At 43.7% G+C, this 17,135-nt stretch overlaps 1 protein-coding gene across 1 annotated transcript in view; it reads right to left on the reverse strand.

Moving 5' to 3' along the window:
- Positions 1-231: 231 nt before the first annotated feature.
- Positions 232-17,135, reverse strand: part of pld4 (phospholipase D family member 4) — a 66,453-nt gene continuing 49,549 nt past the window's right edge. Inside the window, exons 7-11 of the mRNA XM_033027021.1 lie at positions 15,095-15,295; positions 3,575-3,714; positions 3,316-3,478; positions 2,365-2,461; positions 232-626 (exon numbers count right to left, since the gene is read on the reverse strand). Of these exons, the coding sequence (XP_032882912.1) occupies positions 448-626; positions 2,365-2,461; positions 3,316-3,478; positions 3,575-3,714; positions 15,095-15,295 (780 nt within the window). The 3' untranslated portion in view covers positions 232-447. The remainder of the gene's footprint in view (positions 627-2,364; positions 2,462-3,315; positions 3,479-3,574; positions 3,715-15,094; positions 15,296-17,135) is intronic.

Genomic DNA, 17,135 nt, shown 5'->3' on the forward strand with positions numbered 1-17,135 from the left:
CTTCACTGTAGGGAGACCCTGCCTCACACATTCCTCCAACTATTTAAGTTTAGTTTTGAGATGCAGTGTGGAAACAGGCTCTTCAGCCCTCTAAGTCCGAGCCGGCCAATGATCACTAGTTCTATCTTACACCCTAGGGACAATTTACAGAAGCCAATTAACCAACAAACCTGCACGTCTTTGGAATGTGGGAGGAAACCAGAGAACCTGGAGAAAGCCCACACAGTCACAGGAAGAACGTACAGACTACGTACAGACAGCACCCATAGTCAGGATCAAACCCAGGTGTCCGGCGTTGTACTCTACTGCTGTGGCACTCTTAACCCTTTGTGTTTAAGAGGAGCATGGGAGACAGAGGCAGTATGAGTTCAAAAGATCCTGTTAGTCTTTCACCCTGAAGGCACCTACAAAGAATCATTTTAACCATTAATTTTACACAAAAATCAACTAATCTTTCAAGTCGTCCAGCGTTATGGAATAGTTAGAATTCCAGTCTCTTTGAAACAGATTTTTTAGCTGAAGGTGAACTGTATTATCAGCCTCTTCCTTATCTTCTGAAGTCTGATTTATCAGCAAGCTCACGCCAGTTGTAGAATTGAAATAGTCAAAAGACCAATTTGAAGTACCTGGAAGACATTGTAGTGAATGAAATCAATGTACTTGCAGCTTCAAGTAAAGTAGAAACTCCCTCCCTCCAAAAGCTGAGAAATACTTATCAGTATATACTGTATAAAAACAATTGGGAGTGATTTTTTATTTTGCAAGTGTAAACACATTTTCTCTTGTATCCTACTACATAATGCAAGAACATTTTTGATTATAATTTCTATAGCATATCAAGGACTCTAACCATAAATCTCAGCACTGACTGGCAATCAAGGCCATCCACGTCTCACCAGTCCTCAATCAACGTATTGGACAGGCTGCATTGGATGTGGTACATTTAGTGATTTGCACACTCTGTGCTGATGATAACAATTGTTCCGGTGAACTAGAACTAGCGAGGCGAGTCCTAAATTACAACTCTTCATATTTAATCTGTTTACCAATTGCTGATTCAAGTGTAATTGACGCTGAAGGACAGTTCCTTTGCTATATTGTTCTACGTTCTACATTTTACAATAAACCACATTTGGTATTTAATCACCTCTACAATATTGGCATTTGTCCATATCTAAGATACCAAATTAAGATTTGAATTTATCTGCGTATTTCACCAATGTTTTCACTCTTCAATTTATTTTGAAGTGTAAACTACAGGGTCTGAAGAAGGGTTCACATATTCACCTACAGGGTCTGAAGAAGGGTTCACATATTCACCTACAGGGTCTGAAGAAGGGTTCACATATTCACCTACAGGGTCTGAAGAAGGGTTCACATATTCACCTACAGGGTCTGAAGAAGGGTTCACATATTCACCTACAGGGTCTGAAGAAGGGTTCACATATTCACCTACAGGGTCTGAAGAAGGGTTCACCGAAACGTCACCTATTCCTTTTCTCCTGAAATGCTGCCTGACCCACTGAGTTACTCCAGCATTTTGTGTCTACTAAAGGACATAGGTTTAAAGTGAGGGGGGAATGATTTAATAGGAACCAGAGGGGCAACGTTTTTACACAAAGGGCCCAAGTACGAGGGGGTACGAGTACAACGTTTTTACACAAAGGGTGGTAGGTATAAGGAACATGCTGCCAGAGGAGGTAGTTGACGCAGGTACTATCACAATGTTTAAGAAACATTTAGACAGGTACATGGATAGGATAGGTTTGGCAGGATATGGGCTTAAACGCAAGCAGGTGGGACCAATGTAAATGGGGCATGTTGGCCGGTGTGGGCAAGTAGGTCTGAAGGGCGAGTTTCCTCTCTGTTTGACTTTATCACTCTAATACTATTTGTAGCCTTTTTCCATTTATTGATCGATTAGAACACCAAAGCTTTGAGACAAGGACAATGCTCTTACCTTTCCGTATACATTTCAAGACCCGCCTCTATTTCTACAAAGCCCTCAATGGGCTTGCCCCCTCCTACATTAAAAGTCTTCTCACCCACCACTCCACCTCCAGGTCCCTCAGATCGGCCGACTTGGGGCTGCTGAATATCCCGCGGTCTCGGCATAAGCTTAGGGGCGACCGCGCCTTTGCGGTTGCAGCTCCTAGACTGTGGAACAGCATCCCCCTTCCCATCAGAACTGCCCCCTCCATCGACTCCTTTAAGTCAAGACTAAAAACTTATCTATACTCCCATGTATGTATGTATGTAGTTTGTTTGTTTATACTATTCTAATAACAAATGTAAAGCACTTTGGCCAATGAGAGTTGTTTTTTAAATGTGCTATATAAATAAATGTGACTTGACTTGACTTACCTATATATGCAATATTTTCTGTTACAAAGTATTTGCCATGACTCAGTCTTGCAAAAGGAATGTTGCTAAAGTTCCCCGTTGGAACAATGAAGAGCTTCTAGAAAAGGGGAATATTTCTGTTACTATTAATCAACAAGAATGTACATTGTGCATAAAATATTCAAAGCACACTGCAAGTTTAAGAACCTCCCCAAAATAATTTAACATCCATAGATTTTAAGAGCCCTAAAATGATTTTTTTTTAATTGTCTAAATATTCCTCACAACAACATTCCAAATATTTAAATGGCACGTAGATTACATTGGCATCGTTTCAGAGTACCAATTAAGTGTTTAAAATAAGAATTGATGTTACACCATATACATTTCTGTATTCTCCTTACATTAATCACAGGATTCGTCCCCTAGAACGGTTTACAATCTGAACAGTTTGTTAATCGGAAATGCAGCTGCCCGAAAACATCGGCCAGCCTAGGGCAATGTGTAGTTCAACTCAAATATTGTGTTTAACTCAACTATGAACTTTTTCACACAAGGGTGGTGGTGTATGGATCGAGATGCTGGAGGAGGTAGCTTAAGTAGGTATTTTTGCAACATTTAAGAAACATTTAGACAGGTACATGAATACGACAGGTTTGGAGGGATATGGGCCAAACGCAGGCAGGTGGGACAAGTGTCTGCGGAGATGTTGGCCGGCGTGGGAAAGTTGGGCCTAAGGGCCTGTTTCCACATTGTAAGACTCTATGACTCTATTCAGATATACTGCAGTCTGAGTTTCCACACAGCAGCCGGCAAACCCATCCCTCCTCCCCTCCAGACTCTCCCAAGCATTCGATCAAATATATATTAGTCAGGTGTTCTTAACCTGGGAATGACCTGTGAGAATGAATCAATTCTCGGACATTGTTAATGCAGCAAGTATTTTTTGAAGTAAAGAGTCATTTTAAATACCACATCAAAATGGACTTTCTTGATGTCTCTTAGAGCCTGCAGTGACTGAAGATAGGCCAGCATGGATTTATCTGAATGCTTCCAGTAACCGACCAAAAGTTGGATGTGAACACAACGCTCTATAGCTGCTTTCCTCAGTGAGTCATCAATAAGCGGCCAATATCTAGGTAAAATGCGAGATTTACAATCACATAAAAGGTTCCAATTACGTGAATACTGTAATTGTGTCCTTGAAGTACAAGTAATCCCTTTTACTTACAGTATATGCTTTAGAAAACGTGATGTTGGAAAATATTCCATGACAGAAATAAAGATAAACAGTCTGGCAGCATTTATGCCACTGAGAATAGCATCAAGGTCGGTAGTCCGGCCATTAGGACACATCCTTGGAGGAGAACTCTAGATAAATCAACAATTATAATTAGTACCTGAAAAGTGTTCTTTAATATCAGTTACAATCCAGTGATTGTTAATTGTTAGTTTGAATTGATATCCCTGGTTTCTGTATAATGGCTGAGATAGAGTGGATATGGGAAGGATGTTTCCAGTAGTGGGTTAGTCCTTGACCAGAGTGCACAGTCTCAGAATAAAATGATGTAGCTTTGGAATGGAGATAAGGAGGAATTTATTTAGCCACAGGATGCTAAATCCATGGAATTAATTGCCACAGAAGGCAGTGGAGACTTCTGCCTTGGTATTTTTAAAGTAGAAATTGATAGACTATTGTTCAGTAGTCAAATGTTATATGGAGAAGGCAGGAGAATAAGGTTGAGAGGGAAAACAGATCAGCCAAGATCGAATGGCGAAGTGTCTTGATGGGCCATATGGCTCAATTCTGCTCCTATGTCTTATGAACTATGTCTTATGAACTATATCTTATATCTATATGGCTCCAATAGTGCAAGTGCATTAATATAAATAACATCCTTGACATTTTAAACATGGCTCCTTGAACGATCGGTATTGGTTTTATTGTCATGTGTACAGTGCTAGCCAGGCAAATCATACCTTGTATCAGAACCATCAAACCATACGCATGTATAACAGGTAGTGCAAAGAAAAAAAATGAACATAGTGCAGAATATAGTGTTACAGCTGAAGTGAAAGTACAGATTTTAAAAAGTGCATGGGCACAACAAGGTAGACTATAAGACAGGGCTGTGGAGTTGGAGTCATCGAGTCGGAGTCGGAGTCGAAGTCAGAGCAATTTTGGTGATGCTGGAGTCGGTTAAAAAGTCCCGACCCGACCTCAACATAAATTTCAGAGACTGCGTAAATCGGATCAACAAATTTTGCTATCAAAGCAAGATTTTGTTGTTGAAAACAATAAAATAATAACTCAAACATTAGGAGTAAAGGTCACCAAGGCACATCATGAGAGCATTTATCTCCAGAACTTAGTGGAAGAAATTTTGAAAGATTTTGAAATTAAGAAAGACCAGATTCTATGCATCATCACTGCTGCTTCAAATATGCTAAGCACAATAGAAAAGGTTAATAACGTTGAAGAAGAAAAAGTCACTACTGAAAGGAAGATCTCTGATGCAGATTGTGAAACTGAAACAGCAGAAATAGAACACAATGATGAAACTTTAGATGATATTGTTGAGGGGGCATCTCAGCTCTGTCTAATCCAACATAATAATAATAATAATGGATGGGATTTCTATAGCGCCTTTCTAATACTCAAGGCGCTTTACATCGCATTATTCATTCACTCCTCAGTCACACTCGGTGGTGGTAAGCTACTTCTGTAGCCACAGCTGCCCTGGGGCAGACTGACGGAAGCGTTGCTGCCATTCTGCGCCTACGGCCCCTCCGACCACCACCAATCACTCACACACATTCACACACATTCACACACAGGCAAAGGTGGGTGAAGTGTCTTGCCCAAGGACACAACGACAGTATGCACTCCAAGCGGGATTCGAACCGGCTACCTTACGGTCGCCAGCCGAACACTTAGCCCATTGTGCCATCTGTCGTCCCAATGCATTGTGCTGTACATACATCACAACTAGCAATAAAAGATGGATTGAAAGAACGCCATGCAGCTACTCTGATACGTAAGAGAGGCAAATAGCCACAGCAGCCAGGATTCTAATATTGATGTTATCCTCCAGAGACGTGCAGGAAAGAGAGCTACTTTGGACCAAGCAACTCGCGGGGGCAGCACATATATGATAGTTAAGCGTTTGCTTGACCTGAAACCCTTTCTAGAAGACATTGATAATCCCAGTGTTTTACTGACTAAAAGTCAATGGAGGTTGGTATCACAATTAGAAGCTCTGCTTGCTCATCCTTATGCAGTCACCAAAAAGCTGCAAGCAGAGGATTTAACTCCTGGTACATTCATATGGGAGTGGAAAAAAATAATATTTCACTTATCCAAAGCTGGAGGATTAATTGCTGAAGGAATTGTATCGTCAGTGAAGAAAAGAGAGGGTCTGCTACTTGAAAATCAGATCTTGTTAGCTGCTGCCTACGTAGACCCAATGAACCGAATCTTGTTGAGCGAAGATCAAATTGCTCGAACAAAAGAGGCCCTCTGTGATGTTGCAGTTCAGAATAAAAGGGCTACTACCTGAAAAGTCACAACCACACAATGAAGATGGGAGTTCCAAATCCTTCTCATCCTCTTCAAATGATGGTCAGATTTTGCAAAATATTTAGATAGAATTGAACAGTCGATAGCAAAGCGTTCCCGTTTAAACGTGCGAAGGCAGCCTTTTGATGTTAAACTAATGGAATTTAAGCAAGATTTTCTTGGTGGTTTAAAAGAAGTAGAGAAATATGATCGCACATCTAAATTTACAGTACAAGAAGTCATCTCTGCTTATCCAGAAATAGTGAAATTTGCAGCTATGATAGTAACAGCCATACCACCCACTCAGGTCAGCGTGGAGAGACTGTTCTCCGCACTGAAAATAATTAAATCAGATTTAAGGGCTTCAACGAAAGAGGATCTGGCAGAAGCAATTCTGTTCCTCAGGAAGTTATTAATAAATTTTAGGTATGTACTTTTGCAGCAAACTTTACCTATGCAGTTAGTTTTAATTTCTATTGCACTTGAGAAATTATTTTTGTCATGATTTAGCCATTTAGCTCATATCTGTGGCCTTAGTTTAATACATTTTGGAATAATGCTTTTATAACTTTTATTTAATTCAATGGAATTTTAATTTTTTCATAGTCCTATATGTATTTCTTTCTTTTAGCATAATGAATTATTTATTTTTCAAGAATAAACAATATTCAGGGCGGTCACGGTGGTGCAGCGATAGAGTTGCTGCCTTTCAGCGAATGCAGCACCGGAGACCCGGGTTCGATCCTGACTACAGGTGCTGTATGTATGGAGTTTGTACGTTCTCCCCGTGATCTGCGCGGGTTTTCTCCAAGATCTTAGGATTCCTCCCACACTCCAAGGACGTACAGGTTTGTAGGTTAATTGGCTTGGTAAATGTAAACATTGTCCCTAGTGGGTGTAAGATAGTGTTAATGTGCAGGGATCGTTGGTCGGCGCGGACCTGGTGGGCCGAAGGGCCTGTTTCCGCGCTGTATCAATTAGCAAAAAATAATAAAGCCACAATAGCATAGCTACAACCATTAGACTCAAAACTTCAAGGACATGGGTTTAAAAGGTAGCCCGATGATTCATGTAGTTCTTATGAAATGCCATCTTTTGTAATGTCATCATAGAAGATTTAGAATTTTTATACCATGGGTTTGGAGTCGGAGTCGGAGTCAGAGTCAGAGTCGGATACACAAGAAATCAAGGAGTCTGAGTCGGAGTCGGGTGTTTTGGGTATTGACTACACCAAATGAACAAATCAAACAAAAATACATTAAAAGACATCCGTCAAGTATCAGGCTTATATAAGCTTTACTGTGCTCTATTACATTTCCACCAGACGTAGGGGAATAGGATCAGGGTGGTGAGGTGAAGGGGAAAAGGATTGGGCAAAAGTGTGAAGGAAAATGGAGGAAGAGGAAAGGAATGGTGTGGATAAAGGAAAGCAAAATGGAGGAAGAAAAGCAATGTACAGAAGAGACAGGAGAGAGTTGGAAAGCAAAGCAGTATAGGAGAAAAGAGTGAGTTTTGAAAAAATGGAAAGAAGGAAAAACAGCATGTAAGAGTGGGAAGTTAAAACTAAGGGGAGAACAGGAAATCCATTGCTTTGAAATGTATCTGCTTGGAATATCTGCCAAGAGAAGACACTGCGCTTTCTCAAGTAAACAAGGAATGTATCCAGCTCTCTAATAGTTTCCTCTGACTTGTGACTACAGGTTTGTGCACAGCTCTTTGGAAAAAGGATTTTGTAAGCACATCTATTATTTAGAAAGATTCAATAAATTGTTTTCAGATAAAGCCTTAACAGGGTGGCACAGTGATGCTGTGGTATAGTTGCTGCCTTACAGAGCCAGAGACGCGGGTTCGATCCTGACTACCGATGTCGTCTGTACAGAGTTTGTACGTTCTCCCTGTGAATGCGTTGGTTTTCTCCGGGTGCTCCGGTTTCCACCCGCACTCCAAAGACGTTCAGGCTTGTAAGTTAATTGGCTTTTGTAAAATTGAAAAGCTGTCCCTAGTATGTAGGATAATGCTAGTGTACGGGGTGATTGCTGGTTGGCATTGGCTCGGTGGGTCAAAGGGCCTGTTTTCGAACTATCTCTAAACTCTAAAGCTTTCTCCTAGAATTTTGAAAAACTGTTAAGGCTTTAATTGAAAACAATTTAGTGAATCATTCTGAATAATGGATGTACTTTTGACACACCTAATAGATCAAATATTTGTGGGAAGCATGGTACTGGGTGACCATATTTCTTACTGGTCAAAATCACCTCCATCTTCTAACATGTTAGCATTATTGCTTCATGTGCAGATAACTGCTTATAACATCAGAGGCTACAAGCACACAGTTCCATATTTGTAAAACTTATTTTCATGTCCTTATCACGATATTTCAAAACATTTTGCAGCCAATAAAGTACTTTGAAAATGCAGTTTCGTTGTAATGTGGGAAATTAAATAAACATATGCAGCAAGCTCCCACAAACAGCCATGGGTCATTAATAAAGTAATCAATTTATTTTCAAGCATTAATGAATGAAGAGTAAATTTTGGGAAGAACATTTAGATAATTATTTGTAATAAATAGATGTAATAAAAAGGAACTGCAGATGCTGTTTATACCAAAGATAGACAAACAATGCTGGGGCAACTCAGTGGGTTTGTCAGCATCTCTGGAGAAAATAAATAGGTGACAATTGGGTTCAGGACCTATACCTTTTCTCTGGAGAGGTTGCCTGATCCGCTGAGTTACTCTAGCATTTTGTGCCTTTCTTAGAAATTTATTTTGCTCTTTTTCAAAATAATTCTGAGTCATTTACATTAACTTAAAAGCACATTTGGTATAGATTGATGGAAACCACGCGTCACATGGAGAACATGCAAACTCCACACAGACAGTACCTGAGGTCAGATTGAACTCGGGTCTCTGCGCTGTGAAGCAGCAGCTTGACCAGATGTGTCACTATGCCACCCATAAAGGTAAAGGTTTTACATATTATCCAAAGGATGGTTTCCATGACAGACATCAGTGCAATTCTCCTTCAGGACTCCACTCAGGACTCAAGAAACAGAAGATGATATTTAATTTTACTTCGGAGTCACGTGAATGACTACGTGAAGAACCCGCTCAGCGCGCATGCGCGGCATTGCGTTCAGCAGTGCAACAGCGGCCGCAGCGGGAGTCAGGCGCTCCCGCTGCAGTTTAAAAGACGGACCGTCAGGTAAGTTACTCTGAGGTCGGCTTTTCTTTTGCAAGGAGAGCCTTCTGATTTGTTTTTCAGACATGAGTTCGATCAAGAAAAGGCTCTCGAAGAAATCTGTCCCCCGCTCGACTCCGACGGAGGAGCGTTCCATCTGTGGGGGGCAGCAGGCGGTAGGACCGCTTACCCGGCGCTCCGCCATCCCCGACACCGGGCCGAGCCCAGTCCCGCTAGCGCCTGAGCAGCGGACTGGTTGTAAAGCCACCAGGAAGAGCATCCGGCCGGTGATTTCCGACTCGTCGGACGGGGACGTCTCACCACCCGTTCGGGGGAGAGACAGCCGCCTGAGCCGCATGGAGCGGCTCCTGGAGCAGCTGCTCCAGCGAGACTCGCTGCGTGAGGGGCAGTCTCGCAGGGGGAGTTCAGGCACTCCCTCCACAGTGCTTTGTGCACTGGCCATCGCTTCCTCCTCACCCGAGGGCAGCTTTGGCGACCAGGACAGGGCTGGTCAAGAAGAGGGGACGCTGGCTGAAGAAGTCGGGAGTATGCAAGGGGTGCAGGACCAGGAAGAGCTGCTGGGTGTGGTGGACCGCTATGTGGCAGCCCCACGTGCAGGAAGGCCATTAGAGCCTAAACTAGCGGCCAGCATTAACCACCTCTCCAACAGGCCCTACAGGAGAGGGTGGTTAATGAGGCCTTAGAATTGTACACTGCTCCAGAAAATTGTGAGTCTCTCAAAGTGCCGGCTGTCAACAGCCAAATCTGGGGGCACGTCGGGACAAATATTCGGAACCAGGAGCTGAAACTGCAGCGGATCCTCAGGCTCCTGACGTCAGCCATCACATCATTTGCTCGTTCTGTGGACAATACGGAGATGACTACAAACCAACAGAACACTCTCGCGCTGTTGTGCAACACACAGTTCGAGATAAATAACCTCCGTAAAGAAATTATAAGACCTGCCCTAAATCCAAAATTCGCGGGGTTGTGCAAAACCCCAGCCACTGAGCCAGACATACTGCTCTTTGGCAAAGACCTCACGAAAAAAGTAAAGGATATGGAAGAGGCCTCTAAAACGTTCGGTCTCATGAGGGCAGGCCCCGGGACGAGCAAACCCAAAACAACAATACCCAAGCGGCAGCACCCCATCGCGTCCACCAGTCGACGTCTACCATATGGGACTGGTGAAAGCTCGGGGTCCGCATATTATCACCGGAAGTCTTTTTTAGACCAAGGCCCAGAGCGAACCCCATGGAAAATGCGCCACCCCCAAACATCACCGCCACGTCAGACAACGCGCAAGACTCGCTGGTCTGGGAAGAGACAGAAGAAACACCCATAACCATGGAGGTAGGTGGGTCTGGTTCCTACCAGCATATAGAAAGTAGGGGCGCAATACTAACAGGGGGGCGATTACACCTGTTTAAGGGAGCATGGGAGTCTATCACGAGTGACAAGTATATACTCAATAGCATTAGTGGATACAAAATCCAATTTATACTAGAAAAATTGCCACCAGTTCAACATTCACCCCAGAGGGTCTTTTCCCTCTCAGTTAAAGAAAAACGAGAGGGACAAGCTGAACTGGTGAGGCTAATCACTAAGGGTATCATCGAAAAAACAAAACATGAACCGTTGGAATTTGTATCAAATATATTCACTAAAACCAAAAAAGATGGTGGATGTCGCATCATCATTGACTTAACTTCACTAAATATGTTTGGTAAGTATGTACATTTCAAAATGGAAACGTTTGTTACTGCCAAACAACTAATTTCCTAAGGATACTTCATGGCAAGCATTGACCTCAAAGATGCTTACTATTCAGTACCCATTCACAAGGATCATCGCAAATACCTGAAATTTACCTGGATGGGGCAGCGATGGCAGTTTAAAGCGTTACCCAATGGTTTAACATCAGCCCCAAGATTATTCACCAAGATACTAAAACCAGCCCTGGCAATATTAAGAAGACAAAAACATATTGTCATGGCATATCTTGATGATATCTTAATAGTAGGCAAGACCATGGAATTGGCAATATCAGCTGTGTCAGCTACCAAACAGTTGTTCGAAACCCTGGGATTTGTCTTACATCCAGATAAATCTAAGTTGAAGCCATCCACAACCATGGACTACTTGGGCTTCACAATTAACTCAGTCCACATGTCTGTAACTTTGCCAAAAGACAAAACAGTTGAATTGGCACAATCATGCAACAATTTAATGGTCAACGAGCGACCAACTATCCGACAAGTAGCAAGAGTAATTGGGAAAATTGTAGCAGCATTTCCGGCTACACAATTCGGACCTTTGCACTATCAAAACTTGCAAAGAGCAAAGGTACAGGCACTAAAACGACATGCAGGTCATTATGATCGCATCATGAAATTACCCACTGAAGCAATATCAGAACTACAGTGGTGGGCAGAAAACGTTTGGCATAGTTTCAGCCCCATCATCATCATTAACCCTACTTTAGTTATCCAAACAGATGCCAGTGCTCAAGGCTGGGGAGCGACTAACTCCATATCCAGCATAGGTGGTAGATGGACTAACCCAGAGTCATCATTACTACTTACACTGGGCATTAACTATCTAGAGATGTTGGGTGCCTTTTATGGTTTAAAAGCATATGCATCAAATATGCATCACTTGCATGTACGGTTACAAATAGACAATACTAGGTGGTGGCCTACATTAACCATATGGGCGGCATAAAATCGATACCATGCGACAAATTGGTCAACACAATTTGGCAATGGTGTGTCGAAAGACATATTTGGCTATCAGCAACTTACCTGCCAGGTAAGCTAAATACAGTGGCAGACACCAGGTCACGCAAATTTAATGACAACACCGAATGGATGTTAAACCCCAAAGTGTTTGCAAAGATTATTAAGCAATATGGCATGCCAGATATCGACTTATTTGCATCAAGGCTAAATCACCAGGTACCTATGTATGTCGCTTGGGAACCAGACCCTGAGGCAGCAGCGGTAGATGCGTTCGCGCTGGATTGGGGAAATTTCTTCTTCTATGCATTTCCTCCCTTCTGCCTCATCAGCCGGGTACTACGCAAAATACAAATGGACTCTGCTTCAGGTATTTTGATAGTACCCGACTGGCCTACACAGCCATGGTTCCCATTACTCCACGACATGGTTGTTGAAACCCCGATGATATTTCCCAGTGACCCAGAGTTATTAACACACCCAGTGTCTGGCATAAGCCACCCGTGCCATGAAAAAATCAAACTCCTGGGTTGCAGATTCTGAAAAGACCGTTACTGGGACTGGGATTGTCAGAACAAACCGTCAACACCATGTCAGCATCCCTCCGAACATCCACTAAAAAACAGTACTTGTCCAGCATCAAAAAGTGGGAGAAGTACTGCTTGGATACAGGGACCACCTACTCAACCGCTACAGTTACCAACGTACTGGAATTCCTGGCGAACCTTCACCACGGTGAAGGACTCAGTTACAGTGCCATCAACACAGCTAGAAGTGCCCTGTCTGTCTATTTAAAACAAGCACCAGGACAACAGGCCATGGGGTCCCACCCGCTGGTGGTCAAACTAATGAAGGGTATTTTCAACTCTAACCCCCCTAGACCAAGGTACACCCATATATGGGATGTCAGTGTGGTCCTGACATACCTCAGGGGATGGCCACCAGCCGGATCCCTCAACCTGGAACAATCTACGCTTAAAACTCTCATGTTGATGGCACTTGTATCCGCACAGAGGGTCCAGTCACTACACCTATTGCGACTGGACAACATGATAACAGCTCCAGACCAGGTCTCTTTCATTATCCAGGGACTGATCAAACAGAGCAGACCAGGAACACCTAATCCAGTCGTGGAATTCCGGGCTTACCCGCTAGAACCACGGTTATGTGCCATGACCCACCTACTGTCCTACATAGATACAACCAAAAATATTCGAGGGAGTGAAAAAGCCTTATGGGTCAGTCATAAAAAACCTTATGGCCGGGTGACGAGCCAAACCATTTCGAGATGGCTCAAGCAGGTGCTAAAAGCTGCAGGGATAGACACTAACATGTACAAATCTCACTCCACCAGGGCAGCATCAACGTCGACGGCCAAAAGAATGGACGTGCCTATAGACCACATCCTGGCTACAGCAGGATGGTCGGTGAAAGAACATTCCGAACTTTTTATAATAAGCCGTTGGCAAAACCTGCTTTATTTGCAGAGAAAATTTTACAGACTGCAAATATTTAATTTAAGCCCAGGGGAGCAATTTAATTTCTTTGTTGTTATTGTTAATGAATACCGTTGTGTTTTTCTACAAACAGATTCATTGGTTGATTACGATAACACACTTCCTCCCTCAAGGACTTCGGCAGTGAGTGAAGTAATAACTGTTACACGGTTTGAAATCACAGAGCTTTAGAATCTTCACGTAGTCACTCACGTGACTCCGAAGTAAAATAGTAAGATTAAACGAGAACTTACCAGTTTGAAGTTTGATCTGTATTTTATGAGGAGTTACGATGAGGGATTACGTGCCCTCCGCTCCCACCCTCAATAATATGGGTCAAACTGATAACTGATGCCTCCTTTTCTTTACTATGTTTATTTCAATAACTGTGTCTATCTGTGATTCCACACCGCTGCTTTGAAGTATGCCGCGCATGCGTGCTGAGCGGGTTCTTCACGTAATCCCTCATCGTAACTCCTCATAAAATACAGATCAAACTTCAAACTGGTAAGTTCTCGTTTAATCTTACTATTTCAAATCCTTCACTACCCAGACATCCAATCACAGGCAATCTGCCAAAGATTCAGGCTTGAATTTATTAATGTTATTCTTTTTGTTTGTCCTAATAACTCATATGCGTACTTTGCAAGAAAATACTACACAAAGATATTGCGCAGTTTTGGTCACCCTGCTATAGGAAGGAAGTTGTTAAGCTGGAAAGAGTGCAGAGAAGATTTACGAGGAGGTTGCCAGGACTTGAGGCAGGTTAGGACAGGTTAAGACTTTATTCGTTGGATCACAGGAGGAAGAGGGGTGATCTTACAGAGGTGAAGAAGATCGTGAGGGGAACAGATGGGGGAAATACAAAAGTATGCATATGTCTTTTGCACAGAGTAGGGGAATCAAGTACCAGAGGCGATAGGTTAAAAGTGAGAGGAGAAAGATTTAATAGGAACCTGAGGGGCAATATTTTCACACAGAAAGTGGTGGAAGGAGTTCCCAGAGGAGATGGTTGAGGCAGGTACTATAGCAACATTGAAAATACATTTGGATGGGTTCATGGATAAGAAAGGTTTAGAGGGGTATGGGTTAAACGGGGCAGGTGGGACGAGTGTAGATGGAGGATCTTGGTTGGCATGGGCAAGTTGGGCTGAAGGGCCTGTTTCCATGCTGTACGACTGTAATATTAGTATTTATTTCCATTGTGTGTGTTTCAGCCTCAGAAGTGGAACTTAACGTTTCTTTCATATGTGTCTGCACAAATACCTCCCTTCAGTAAAGATGGTTTGGGTAGCACTGAAGCCATTGTTAAGGTGCAAACACCCTACTGGGAATTAGTACAGATGCACCCACATTAGGATTTAGATCCATGCTCACAGATGAAGTCCAGAAGCGACAATTAGAAAAAGGTGCTGATGAACAGTTTTAGCTAACCAACCTAGCCATGTAGACTTCATAAACCTTGTATTTTACAAAGTAATAATCCAAGCATTAACGATTTCTATAGCCATTATAGAATGCAGACTAAGCAAGGTCTGAGGGTCGATCTTCATAAATTCCCCAGTAATTGAAAAATATGCTCTCAAACCTTATGGCAATATCAATACCAGCACTTATCATGGGGTCTCGACCCCAAACATCACCTATCCATTTTCTCCGGAGATGCTGCTTGACCTGCTGAGTTACTCCAGCATTTTGTGTCTATCATGGACATTGTTCTTTCAGTTCACAGGTTGTTCTATCCAACACCCTCCTTTATAAAAAAAATCTACTCACTGAGAAGTACACCTTTGCAGCAGTTCCATTCAGTTTAACCTCAAGAGGTGTTTCTTTATTAAACTTTGTGGAATAAGAAGATGGCCATGGTGTGGGAATGGTGGCATTTGGCAGCCCAAGACTCCAATAAGCTTCAAATATTTTGGCAAAATCATTGGCAAGGCAGCTGCAGTTGTATATCACAGCTCCCAGTTCCTTCACCTGGGAAAAAAATACATCAAATAATATATGACCGTACTTGATCATGTAATAAGGTCTAATATCCCATTCATCAGGATGTGGGGGCACTGCAGTGGCAGCAGGCCTGTCAGCGGCGCGTTAGTTTTTTCAACTTTAAAATTTTTTTTTAGTATGTTTTAAAGTTTGTTTTAATGTTCCTTTGTGTGCTGTGTGTGGGGGGTGGTGTGGGGGGGTAAGGGGGAAACCGCTTCGGTCGCCTCCTCCACGGAGAAGCGACTTTTTCCAGGTCGCCTCCCCAGTGGCCTAACAACAAGGATCCGGCGGCCTTTCCCGGAGACGCGCTCAGGGACTTCAGCGGCGGGCGCAGCGTGGACTCTCGGCGTGGAGCGGGTGAGCCCTCGCTGGGGCTCGACGGAGGGGAGCGCCCCGTTTCGCTGTCCCGGGGCAGCCGGCAGCCTGAAGCCGCGGTCTGCACAGCTCCAGCTGGCGCGGCGTCTACAGCCCTCGTGGGGGACCCGGGGGAAGAAGAAGCTCCAATTGCCGGCCCGCGGCCAACTTCTACCGCGGGCCCGGCATGGACTTAACATCACCCCTGGAGGGGAGCTTCGACCGCCGGCCCTGCGGCCTACACCAGCCTGAAGCCGCGGTCTCCGGTGGGGAAGAGCCGATCCTGGACTTACCTTGACTTTGACTTTGTCCCTTACCATCTGGACGCCCGCAGCAACGGCTGCGGAGGGTGGAGGTCCCGACCACGGGGGGAAATGGAGGAGGACTGGCCAAGTTCTGTGCCTTCCATCACAGTGATGAATGCTGTGGTGGATGTTTGAGTTACATTTTTATTGTGGTTGTGTGTTCTTTATTATTGTACCGCTGCTGACAACCCAAATACTACCGACCCTGGTTGCGTGGCAATAAATTCTTTCTTTCTATCTATCTATCTATCTATCTATCTATCTATCTATCTATCTATCTATCTATCTATCTATCTATCTATCTATCTATCTATCTATCTATCGATCTATCGATCTATCGATCTATCGATCTATGGTTTAGAGTGACTAAATAAGTCAATTACGACAGCTATTAAAAACAATTTCACCGTTTTTTTAATATTGTGAAGATTACGTTTCTTGTTTCTCTTTCTTCATTGAACTGCTGGTTTATGGTTACTGAACAATTTAATTTTTACGGCAAGGTGCAAAGTGCTGGAGTAACTCAGCGGGTCAAGCAGCATCTCTGGAGAAAAAGAACCAATTTCTCCTATTCCATTTCTCCAGAGATGCTGCCTGACCCGCTGGGTTACTCCAGGTTTTTTTGTCTGCCTTCGGTTTAAACCAGCATTTGCAGTTCCTCCTTTTACTCTTCTTCAGACTGATTGCCAGTTATGAAGTGCTAATAATCCCAATTTTGTCCAAATGTCCATCATTCAGTCTTTTGCAGGGTGGGAGGATATTGGCATGGCCGTCCGAAGGGGGGGGGGGGGTGCGCTGGGTGCGACTGCACCCCCCTTTTCCCCCCCCCAGAGTAAGAAAAAATCCCCAGAATTTTTTTTTAAATCGGAGTACAATCAGCGTTTCCACTTTGTTGGAAATTGCCCGAAATTCTGGCTCCGGCCGCTGGTGGAGAAACAAATGCGCCCATCCGCGCCTGCGCAATTGGGGAAGCGACACAAAATGGCGCCGTCTATCCGCGCGTGCGCAGTGGGCCCGGGCGGGATCAGACTGCCATTTGGACGTCACCCATGCCTCGCGTCTACTCCAGGTAAGTTGTGGATAGAGGGGGGGTGTGCGGGTGCGGTGTCGCGGTGTCTGCCCGCCCGGTCCAATGTTTCCATCCGCGGCGCCGGAGCCTCGCCATCGGC

The sequence above is a fragment of the Amblyraja radiata genome, chromosome 9, assembly GCF_010909765.2.
Source record: "Amblyraja radiata isolate CabotCenter1 chromosome 9, sAmbRad1.1.pri, whole genome shotgun sequence".
Classification (NCBI taxonomy): Eukaryota; Metazoa; Chordata; class Chondrichthyes; order Rajiformes; family Rajidae; genus Amblyraja; species Amblyraja radiata.